The sequence below is a fragment of the Aedes albopictus genome, chromosome 2, assembly GCF_035046485.1.
Source record: "Aedes albopictus strain Foshan chromosome 2, AalbF5, whole genome shotgun sequence".
NCBI lineage: Eukaryota > Metazoa > Arthropoda > Insecta > Diptera > Culicidae > Aedes > Aedes albopictus.
The window spans coordinates 404201947-404214595 of record NC_085137.1 but is presented as its reverse complement, the minus strand read 5'-3'; the positions used below and the strand labels follow the sequence as shown (position 1 = coordinate 404214595).

General features: G+C 38.8%; 1 protein-coding gene across 2 annotated transcripts in view; it reads right to left on the bottom strand.

Annotated features, from left to right (window-relative positions):
• LOC109413839 (neogenin) overlaps nucleotides 1–12649 on the bottom strand; it is a 636710-nt gene that overhangs the window by 32941 nt on the left and 591120 nt on the right. For both annotated transcript variants that reach the window (XM_062853347.1, XM_062853346.1), the window contains exon 2: nucleotides 6454–6771. In XM_062853347.1, the coding sequence (XP_062709331.1) occupies nucleotides 6454–6771 (318 nt within the window). The remainder of the gene's footprint in view (nucleotides 1–6453; nucleotides 6772–12649) is intronic.

The window sequence follows — 12649 nt, the reverse complement described above, 5'->3', positions numbered from 1 at the left end:
AGTTTGATAACAACATAATAACAATGAATTTGGGAAATATTTCAATAACAAATGTTATTATTTTAAAGTTATTAATAACAATCCGAAAGCAAAATTAGTTATGCTATCAAACTAATAACAAAGTAAGTCATAATTCTAGGGTATTGTACCATTTGGGTAGGTGTACCTATATATCGCTGTAACTAAATCAATTTTAGGTACACACACGATGACTTACGTACAGTATCTAACCCTATACAAAAATTTAAATCAATTGATTTGAAATTGACTTAGTTATCAAGCATTCTACGAACGCTAATGGCCGCGGCGATCATTCTAACTTTCTGGTAGGGATAAGCCGATCTGACATTTGGCTTGTTTCGTTTGGCAGCTGGTCGATAAGTTTTCTTATCAATCTTATCTACCAGCTGCCAAACGACACAAGCCAAACGTCAGATCGGCTTATCCCTACCAAAAAGTGTGCGTAATTGTGGCGGCCATTAGCGCTCGTAAATTGCTGGATAGCATCAAGTACCCAAAATAGGTACACCTGGTAAAATGGTACAAGGCCCTATATGAATAGCAAATTAAGCGTTTAGAGCATATCAATAATCATTGATATAAAAAAATTAAAAAAAAAATAAATAGAGTAAATCGCCAATTGTTGCACACTTTAAAAAATCACCAATTCTTGCACACCTCATAACAAAAGCATAGAGTGTGGAACAAAATTATAAAGTTTTTAAGGTGTGCAACAATAGACGATTTGCCCTACAATTACAAAATAATAAAAGTCGGTTCAGAGGTTATTAAGTTACATTTTTTTTGAAAATTTAAGGAATTGGATTTTTTTTACCATCCTTTTAAACAATCCTAGACCTAAAGCCTGGAACACATAGCGTTCGTTCCGTCGAGGTCTGCTTTATTTAAAGTTTTCCTATGGGAAATCTGTCAAACTACTGTCAGTCACGCACACGCAAATGTATGCTGTGTCGGACACTGCATCCTAATGACAAAATAAAAAATAAACATGAGTCTAAGTATTTGTAATAAACTACAAACTCATCAAGAAAACAACATTCTGAGGCCCACTATATCGAATTTCTAAGGAATAGCTACGAATATACGTAACTAAATACTTTAAAAGGAACATAAAACAGGTCATAATTAACGAAGTGTTTATAAAATAATAAACTGAAAAGCTCGTGCGATTCCAATTAGAGTAACTAATTAGGATCATACACACGGTATGCTGTGAACGATGTGCTGTAAACAAAATCTCGAATGATGTAGTTTCAATTTCAAAACTTGTTATTGTTGTACTATTGTTTATTACATGTTTGTACACTCTCAAAAGTATAACAATATCAAAACTTGTTCTTTAACAAAACATATGATTAAAATATTATTTTATGCGTGTATATCAATAGCTTGATCATAACAAAATAAGATTGTCAAACAAAACATGTTATGGAAAAGTAATGCCTTGATAAGTTAATAATAACAAAACAAGATATAAAAACATATTATGTGATATGATAGTTATTGGTTTGATATTCTTCTCTGCTCGGGTACTGGCGTGAGTGAGAAATTGACAAATTGAAGTGGAATTTGCGAAAAAGTTACTCGTCCTCTCGGTGAGACTCGAACTCACGACGCCTACTCACTAGACAACCACGAGAAGACCCGAAGATGTAGTGACTAACCTGAATTCAAGTTCAACTCGAAACTTTACGATCGAACAGTTTACTGCCCGAGCAGAAGGGAATATCAACAGCATAATGAAATGTGTTATTTTGGCAAAACAACTGAGTACCGCATAGAGTTATTTTCATGTTATTAACATAACTTGTCATTTTATTTTCATGTTATAAACTTGTCTGTCATAACCGGCAAAATAACAAAAATCATTACAAAAAAATGTTACTGTAAGACCAGTTAAATAACAGGTTTTGTTAGTTGCATAACAACTTAATAACAGTGAATTTATACAATGTTTCAATAACAAATTTTGATATTATACAGTTATTGATAACAATATGGATGCAAAATGAGTTATGATATCAGAATCATAACAAAGTTTGTTATCCTCGCTAGGTAGATATGTAACCCCTAAGTTAGAGCCATTTCAGAGGAAAAAAATAATTTCTGTTGGTTCCATTTTAAAAATAAAAAGCAATAAAAAGCCATGACTAAGGCCATAACCCACTATAACTCATAAGCCAATCATTCAAAGAGAATGACACGCTTCCAGTCTTCCTGGCCCAAACGGTCTTGAGATAATTTCAAAACTTGATTATGAGTTATGGTGAATCATGCGACTGTTCACCTTTTTAATTCCTAAACAGAACCAACAGAAATTCTACATTTTTTCCACTGAAATGGATCGAACTAAATAGAAATTAAAATTACAAATAATTCTTAGTTCTGCGTCAAAAGTTCAGCTTAACCGAACTTTTTGTATGGAAATCAGCAAATGTTAACTTTTTCACTTCTTTTGCTGTAAATCTCGCATGGTGTAGTTGTGATTGCAAAATTTTATTGTTGTGCTATTGATGATCAAATAATGGTGCACTCTCAATAATACAATAATAACAGAACTTGTTCTACAACAAAACATCTTATCTAAATGTTATTTAAAGAAAATATATTAATAGCAGGATCATAACAAAATAAGATTGCCCAACTAAACTTGTTATAGAAAAGTTATGTCTCAATAAGTTAATGATAACTAACCAAGATATAAAAATAGGGTTTGTGATTCAGTTGTTATTATTTTGATATTCTCCTCTGCTCGGGTGCCCATGATATATAGTAATCAACTAATGAATCGGTGTACGGTTAATAAAATTCGAATATCTAAAAATGCGTAATGCTCTATGATGTCGGGAAAGTTCTATGAAATAAAAGATTAAATAACTGGGTAAGTCAAGGTTATCTGATTATTGAAATGTTTCATGAAACTGCGGACGAAACAATCCAAGATAACGTTGGTGATCGTGACGTTTAATCAGGATGATAATTAATCAGCGGTTTACGCTGTTAAGTGAATCCGCCTAATAATAAAAATGAAATACTATTTAGTTTATGAACAGCGCTCTACAAAACAGGGCACAGACTAAAGTACGCTTATTACAGAGGGATTACCCCTAGGGTTACCGTTCTTAATTTGGCATTCAAGATACTATCAGGAGTCTTGTTCAACAGACTGAGACCGTTTGAGGAAGCTTTCGTTTGTGAATACCTGATACCAGGCTCGTGAGGTCCGATCAATGACAAATCTAATGTTTGCCCTGCGTGTGAACTTTGACATATTCTGGAAATACAACAATAGACTCTTTATCTGTACTTCGATTTTAGGCAGTGTACAATTCAGTGGCCCATATTACCACTCCTGAAAAAGCGTGGCTATCGAGCATGGCCATGCCGAGGATCGATTCCCAGGTCAGCCAGAAACTTTTCGTAAAGGAAATTTCCTTTATTTTCTTGCGCATAGAGTATTTTCGTGCCTGCAACATGATATACACACGTGAAAAATGGTCATTAGCAAAGGAAGATCTCAGTTAAAAACTGTGGAAGTGCTCAGTGAAGCTGAGAAGCATGCTTTGCCCTAGTCAAAAGGACGCCCAGAAGAAGAAGAAAAAATAAGAAAATCAATTCAGTGAAAAGCAATGAGCTATAGTATTGGAACATGTCTGTAAGGCGAAAATAATTAGACTGCAACGTGAAACGCTGGAAAGGCCAAACTGAAGTGTACAGGTCACAGACGTACCCAGACAGCCAATTTGTACGTATGATAATAGCGTCCATATCTCCCTACCGAGAAAACCGACCGACTCACGGAAATAGTCGTGCGTTTCCCACAGTATTGAACTTAGAGTATACGGAGAATAAACTTTCAAGCTTAGATAGCTATTTTCGAATTATGTATTTTACTAAGAGTAATACCATGATCGACAACCGTTGAGGTAATTAAGCCAATTATTTTTAATTTGCTCAATGATTGTTGTGAACTGCAATCACTTTCTTCTAACATTTTTATCGCTGCACCAGAACTACAAGATTAATTTGCAAATATTACAGACTCCAGGAGTCCTCATGAAAACGCATTGGCGAAATTCCCCCAACTTCTTCTAGTATGAAAATAAAAAAAAAAACTCGGAATGATCTCACCCAGTTCCATGTCGTCGGATGACCGCAACCACTCCTTAACTCCTTCAATTTTCTGCAATACTGTTTGCTACCAAGTGTGCATCCATTTTAATCACTTCACGAGGAAGGACAATGTGCACCTGCCCCAAACACGTGTCACTTTTCACTTTTTCCTTCGAACAATGCCACTCGATCGCGATTCCCATCGCAACTCTCTTCGGCAAAGTAGTTGATTGAGTATGCCAATAATTTGCAGATGATGAGCTGTGAAGTTCTTATTTCTTCCACTAGGCGACGCTAGTGATCATGTAAATTTTTTGAACCTGATTTCTCAGTTTTCTGATAAATTAAAAAGATGGTGTCTTCGGCAAAGTTGATCATGAACTTACCTGTACTCGAAAAAATGCACACAGAAAATAGTGTATAACTTTTGATTGAACGCATCCAAACAGCTGATTTTTTAAACAATTACTGTATGTGTATTTGATGCCATGAAAATTCATAAAAATCGATAAAAAAAAGTGGTGAAGATATCTCAGACACAAAAAATGAGATTTTTTTAATATTGTGCGAACGAAAATTAAAAAAAAAAATAATTCCTTTTTTACTCTTTTAGCTCCAGAGCCGGAAATTCTCAACCGTTTTCGATGACTTTTTTTTTCTGTAGGCAAAGTATGTACATGGAAACATTTTGAGGTAATTTCATTCAATTTGATCTGACCTACAAAAAGTTGTGGTCGTGTATGTGGCCAAATTTCGCAATAATCAAACATGTTTTCTTATTGTGACATTCTCAGTGTTCTTACTTTGAAAGTATTCAAATTGATTATATTGTATAGAAAGCACTAAAAATTTGACTGAGAGCAGTTTAATATAATAGTTTAATGCTATCAAATTTTGATAAGAATCGGGGCAATATGGACAGTTCTATCACTCAATATGTATTAGGTTGGGAACCTACAGTCAAATTTTCAGACGTTTTTTTAAACTATCAGTAAAGTTATAGTCAAAACCATTTTTTTACAGTGATGCACAAATTTAAAAAAAATCTCATTTTTTGCGTCTGGGATATCGTCGCCAATATTTTACCGATTTTTATGAAATTTTCATGGCATCATCTACACATACGATACGGTAACTGTTTAAAAAATCAGCTGTTTGGATGCGTTCAATCAAAAGTTATACACTTTTTTCTGTGCTGCATTTTTTTAGTACAGACCTTAAAACGAAACACTTGTTTAGAAATTCTACCACTAGGTGCCACTAAATAGCAAGCAAATTTGGAAAATTTCATAGCTGAGAAGCCTGATAACTTTGAAAGGACGAAGCATATACCTGATTGCGGGACAGAGGCAGTCCAAGTGCAGGTGCTGAGATCGTGGTTGATAGGAATGTGTTTGAAGTTGTTGAAGATTTTTTTTATCTTGGAACACTTCTGACATATGACAATGGCATTCCCGTGATGTAAAAAAGCGTATTGCAGCTGCGAAAAGGGCCTTCCATGGACTATACGTATTCAGCTAAGGTCCCGTAACTTGTAAACACAAGTTTTAAGATGCTGATTCTTCCGGTGGCCCTATATGGCGTGGACACTGAATCAGAATTCAACCATCGCACAACAATAATGGCAATGTCGGAAGCTGCATTGGTTGCGACAATCCACCCAATACGACATAAGTTTGTCCCAACTTGAAAATAATAAGATATACGTCGTACACCACGAGTTTATAGATTTTTGAGCCTTGCATTGTGATTTGCGAGCGGTTACTTCGATTCGCTAAACACTGCAATGTTGCTGAAGATCTATAATCAAAAAGTTTCGATTTTGGGTTGGTAATAATTAAATATTCACGAGTTGAAAAGTACGCAACAAATTGAGCTTCCGTTTTGTCTGCAACAAAAATTTTCGAGATCATGTCATTATCTGTTATCATTTGGGATAAAGATTAATCGCCGCACCTTCTCTGTTGCTTGGTTTGTGCTTCTTTTGTCTGACAATTCTTATCATTTGGCGTAAGGACTTCGACTGAAAAGCTTTTGAAGTTTTCGAGCGCAATTTGCTGTGGACAAATCACGGTAAGATACAAGAAAATGGCGTGTGGCGCAAACGCATGAATCACGAGTATGTAGTGCCAAGTGCACAAAGAAACGAATATTTGATGCTTATTTTTCACAAGAGAAGAATAATCATGTTCGTTTCGTCATTTGGTCAGTTTTAAGCAATTTACATAATTGGAAACTTCATTGAACTTGATCATCGAATAAACATTTTAAGGCAAATAGGAATACAATGCTTGAGAGGCATAAACCCCAAAAACTCACCTGCAATGGCCACCCGAGCCGACCGACTCACTATCGTGCCCACTCCGTCCACGGTGAGCAAACAATGGTAGAACCCGGTCAGCCCCCGATTGCTCTCCACCGTACTGATGTACAGCGACCCATTGGTTAGCTGTGACCGGAAGGTATCTCCTACAATGCCAATATCCTGCCCATCGGGACCTCGCCATCGAATGTTCGGAGCCACTTTCCCCTCGCGCAGGAGCGACGCTTTTGGATCCACCCGTCCGGCACATTGCAGAAGAACCGAGTTTCCTTCCGGCACCGTCACGTCCGACGGTTCCACTGTGAACTCAAGGGCTGTAAAGAGAGGAGCAAAAAAGAGGGGGGAAAAGTTCCCAGTCAGTGATGATAAATTACGTTTAACTGTTTCCAATTAATCAACCGATCGGTCGCGGGCTATAACTTAATTAAATTCGGAGCGATTAAGTGCCAAGTGGGTAAGCAACTCGCGTATGGTTAATTGTAATCACATGTTGTGATCGGCCGCACTTGATGAGCGGGACTGGTGCGGTGATGGGCAGATGAAAGAACGTGACGATTCGAGAGTTGAGCCAAGCGGTCGGCATGCATCGCCGAAACTGAAACGCACCATATGGGTAGCAGTCGGTTGCCATTCATCAATGGGCACAACCGCAGTGAAATGCAGTTTGCTGAGGGGGATGTGCTTTGTCATTCATTACTGACTGCAGGCAGGCGGGCTGAGTGGATCATATCAAGATGAGTGAAGTGTGAAAAGCATAACGTTTTTCACACGGCTATTACCCTTTGTTCTGCAGTGTTGGGACTCAGAATGTAACGAGTGGTTAAGTTTAGCACGCTATGCTTTTAATTAGCTTTAACACATTTGATGTATACGGGCTGATTGATGTAGATGGGATAAATAGTATTTGGTAAATTATTGAATCATCCTTCAATTTACGCTTGGCTTAGCTTAGACTGACTACACTTTTACACAGTTCGATTTGCTTAGTTATGTAGAATTGAACTTGATTCTGCAAAAACAACGAACTCGCGACAAGAACGATACTCATTCCTTCATAAACTTGTCTAGCAGTCGGAAGCTCGAATGTGTAGCATCATTTTGTCCACAAACATACAAACCCTACTTCCTCAAGTCATCCTGACAACATTGGGAGTTGTCGTCTCTTGCCACCACAACGGAAGCGAATCTGTACAAATATCAACTGACGACAACATGTTGGCCATTTATGCGTTCGCCGGTGGGGGTGTTCCCGGCTCCAAGAACTTTTGTATGCTTCCTCTACATATTTATGTTGCGCTTTGCCACTCATATGTTTTGCTTGTTTCGCTGTAGTACTGGCGTAAGGGGACACTCAGTCAGCCGAACAACATCATCCACCAACCGCACCGAGACTGAGAGATGATAATAATGGTTTGTCTTCTAGATTCGCTTGGTCGTCGTCGTTCTCGGTGTGGCAGCCCCCAGAGTGCGATACGATGTGCGCCTTCAAAAGCCATTATATTTTATGGGTCGGTGGTTTATGTATGACAGTCGTTGGAGCGCAGCAGCATCACGGCACACATACAATTTCGCGCGACTGCACACATAAATCCCGGCCAAAGTTGGTCCTGCAGCAGTTGTCTTCCTTTTTCCAGTTGTCGTAGAAGTCAAGCCCGGAAGTAATCGAAGGGTGCAGCCAGCCACACTACAAGACGACGATACGATACGCCGCCCGGTTCTTTTTGCGGGGGAAGAATCACACTTTTCATCCGCTTGGCATTTGTTCCGCCAATTTGGGTGATGGAATTCTGTACACTTGCTTGCTCACTAGGCTGGTTGCTTCCGGCGAAATGGGCAAACACCCTAAATTTCGCCTCAGCGAGGAAGCAGACGGTTAGAACCAGAAACGACTAGACAAAGGGCGCCAATGCAGCCAATGAACAGTGGTCTAGGACGTAAATTTACGTGAGAATATGTACATTGACGGGGTCTCCAGCTGGCCTAGTGGTTAAGGCTATGGATCGTCATTCCGGAGACGGCGGGTTCGATTCCCGTTTCATGCACGTTTCAAGACGTTTTGGAGGATTTACATGATGGGTTATAGAGACGTTTGAGACATTTGGAGGTTTTCAGGGGGCTTCACGAACGATTCGGAGGATTCTGGAGGTTTTGGGAGATTTTTCAGGGTGTTTCAGAGGTGTTTTAGACGGTCTCAAATTGTTTCAGGGATTTTAGAGACTTTACAGGGAATTTTATAGCGTCTAAAAGGGATTCTGAGTGTTTCAAGGACGCTTCAGAAGATCTGTGGATTCAGAAGTTTCACGAGGCATCACGTGGTCTCGGATGATTTCAAAAGCGTTTCAGTAGGTTTTTTAAGGAGCGTTTGAGACGGATTTCGAGTGTTTTAGGGGGTCTCAAAAGATGTCCAGGAACGTTTCAGAGAGACTCAGGGCGTTTTAGGAGGCTTCTGAGGAGTTTCAGGAAGCTTCAAGAGGGTTTTTAAAGGCCAAGCCAACTTGCTGATGGTCGGCCCTACATTTACTCTGTAGTTGAATTACAATTCGTTAGACCGCGGATGTAACGCAATCCCACATGTTCGCCCCCCTTACACATTCTTTCAACAATGTTGTCCGGAGTGAAATCTACCGCATATCTGTGCAAATACCACCAAAAGCACCCATGGCTTGACAGAAGTTGTGTCAAGTGAACGTTCACCTCGCACTGGAGCCTGCTCGTCAATTTGGACACGCTCGGTATGGGCCTGGAATCCCATTCCCTCTGCCATTTCAACACAGACCATCGTCTGGCGATCCGTCTCGCCACTACTTACGCTTGCTCGAGACTATTGCCGAACTAATTGACATTATCCTCGACAATCGCCAAGCAAAAGGACAAGTTGCAAGCATGTTTCACGTGGCTACCGAAGTTCAATTGCTTCAGTAAGCATTAGAAGTTGATCTTTCATCTTTAGACTATCATCGACAAAACCGCCGTTGGAAATGTGAACCTCAATACGCCATCGTACGCCGCATTCCATAGAACCGGGTTCAGGATGGATCCCTGAGATACCCCCACGATGACTTCGTAGTTCCCCTCGCCTTCTTCTGTGTCGTATATTAGGTAGCACCCTATTCTAAGAGTAGCTCTACGGTACGGCATATGCTACATATCCGGGACACCTCTTAGGTACGTTCAAAAGTCTGAAAAGGGCATACAAGCATTGGTAAACAATGACTTCACACGTCGCTCCTGAGCCCCCCTCAGCTTATTCACAAAAACTAAGACCGTTATCAGATAGAGCAAACATCGATCTTTCGGATAACGGTGTTCATTTGCGTGGGCGGGCTGCTGTTATGCCCTACGGAGCGTTTTAGAAAAAAAGACACAAGACCTCTTGGGCCCTTTTCAAATGTTGCTCCAGAAGTGTCAGCTTAGATGCCATCAAGTGCACCATACATCGTACTCGATTGCAGCCCATTTGACGGTGTTGAACGTATTTTTCACGTCTTGTGCAGCGCACACTGGAGTAACAGGGTCCATTCCATGGCCAAAAAGTTTTAACACGTTTTCATGGTGTATTATGTATGTACTAGCGATAAAATGGTGAATTTAGATATTGAGGAAGCATTTTGGATTATAAATAGCCATATTAATCCACTTAAAGGCTAGAAATGATTTCTTATAACCTCTCCAAGGACAACGTTTATTTTCATCCCCAAAAATCGCTTGAAGCGTCGAACATTTTTATTTGACAACAGAGAACTGAAAAATAATTATATTTCCATGGAAAATATTGTTTGGAAACAAGGGCCACCTCGTTTCATAGAAATTCTCCTAGAAGTGTGAGAGAAATTCAATTCCTTTATAAGTGTAGATAACGTGTTTATGTCTTCAGCAAAGTTGTAAGAAGTGTCATAATTGGGAAACTTGCTGAACAATGTTCTATCTTCACAATTTTTGGGAATATGGGCCGTTATTTTTGAACGGCCCCTTAAACTCAGTTTAAATGTTGTACCTTTTTCTAGATATTTTTTGAATCACATTTTCATTTTGGGGTAACTTTTATAGTGCCCTGGAAAACACATCAAAACTCAAAAATTTATCATGGATTGAAATTTTAGGAGTTTGAACATGATGATAGAAGCCGTGTGGAATGTATCAGTTTGATTTTTTTCTAGTAAAACATGGCATTTTAACACAACTTTATACATAAAAGTAAGTTCGTGGAGTACTGAGTGAAAAACTCAATGAGTTTAGCTATAAAAAACAATATTTATCTGAAAATATTTTCATAACGGTGCATCAACATATGATTACATGCTACAAATAGTGAGCTCTTTATTTGAGTTGTTTTTGATGTTTTTGTAACAAATTTTGAACACAACAGTTTACATTAGATTACTACTGCATTGCATACGTTTAGGCGTTTATCGGTGTATGGAGATTTCTGCCCAAATTTACTAAATTAATTCCATTTGACACATTTTGTTAAGAGATAGAAGACCAGAATTGTATTTTGCTATGATCTATCTACCGAGTATAAGTGGTCATTCATTGAAAAAGTAGTCGGAACGAAGTTGCTTTTCGAAATTAAACCTAAATTGTTACTAAAAACTAGTAAAAAAGGTGTAAATTTCAAAATGTTTTATTTTTTCGTCTGGTACTTTCTGGTACCCGTTCTCTTGCGATTCACAAAGGATATGCCTTATATTTTATTGTAATTTTATCCAGATCGTGGAATGCTGCAGAATCTGAAAACTTTTTGAATGCTGAAAATGGTTCAAAATTGACAAAAAATATGATTTTGAAAACTCTTCTGGAAGAGAGCAAAATAAATGAAACCCGGTGAAGTTTTTTGTTTAAATGATACACGCTTATCAGGAGAACTGTGTTATATACTCAGTTATTTTTTCAAACTGTCAATATTTCGATAATTGAAGTTCTTCCGATGAGTTATTATGCAAATGAAAAAAACAGTAGAGAAAATCGTTTAATTTCGGCATTTATTCTTTAAAAAATATGCATCTCAAAGTATTTTATTGATTGCCACATGATGAAGCATTACTTCATTTATCTTTAAAAAATATTAGACTTTGGAAAACCCTGTAAAAAAATTTTCGACTTATGGCCAGGAATTTGGCCCATTTACGTCTGTGTGCAGCGTGACGACTGCGCAATAGACAAATTCCATGCACTTCTACACCGCGGTTTTTGAACTTCATCGAACAATATTTCCGGGCTCCTGCTGTTGATTTTTATTCTTTTTGCATCAAAATGAAGATAGTTATTTATATTTTTCTAATAGTACTCGAAACTATGAAAACTGATTCGAGAAAGTAGCAAATTTCTTGGCGTTCAGTCTAAATTTGTCATTTTTTGAGATGGTGTTCCGTTACGCAGTATTCCTTGATTCCTTTCGATGTAAATAAGTCTTATTTACAATTTGAAAGCATAAATTGAATCATCTATTCAAATTTGATCATTTTATATTTAACAATATAACAATTTGTGGAAGCAAATCTTTGATTCACGCGCAAAACGTAACGCGAGGAATGTGTCAATAGCGAATTCTCCTTCTCTTCCTTTGAAGCGCTATCTCGGCCGTTTTAGTTATAGCCCTAATAGCGACCACCGTCGATCGACCCTTCCGGAAGCCGAACTGATTATCCAAGAGCCCAGAAACATCTGAACTCTCGTTATAGAACTTCAGCCTACAAACAATGTCCCACTCCAGCAGCTTCGCGGCGCTGTCCAAAAGGCGGATAGCTCTATATGCTGACGGGTCACCAGGGTGCTTCCCGTGCTTGATCAGTAGAACCAATCTTTGCCTTTTCACCTCTTCGAAAATTCATCACGGTCTAGGAGGCACATCTGTACTCTCCATTCTGAACATGTCAGGACTAGCCTCGATGGCAGTCTTGATGGCTACTGTCGAATACCGACCGGACCCGGAGCCTTGTGGCGACTTCACTAGGTATTACGATGAGCTCGTCGTTCGTCGCCGGGGTGCCTCGCTTTGGGCGATTTGGCCGTAGGGGACGGAGGGCCACTCTTCAGGCATCATCCCAGAGGGTCGTGCTGGCTGCCTGGCAGAGATTTTCTACGCATGACCGCTTACACGCCTCGATCTCTTTGTTTAGTGTCAGTTTTACCAGCCTGTAGGCCTCACTTTGCTCCATTCTACCCTCATCAGAGCTCTTTACATGCTCCTCC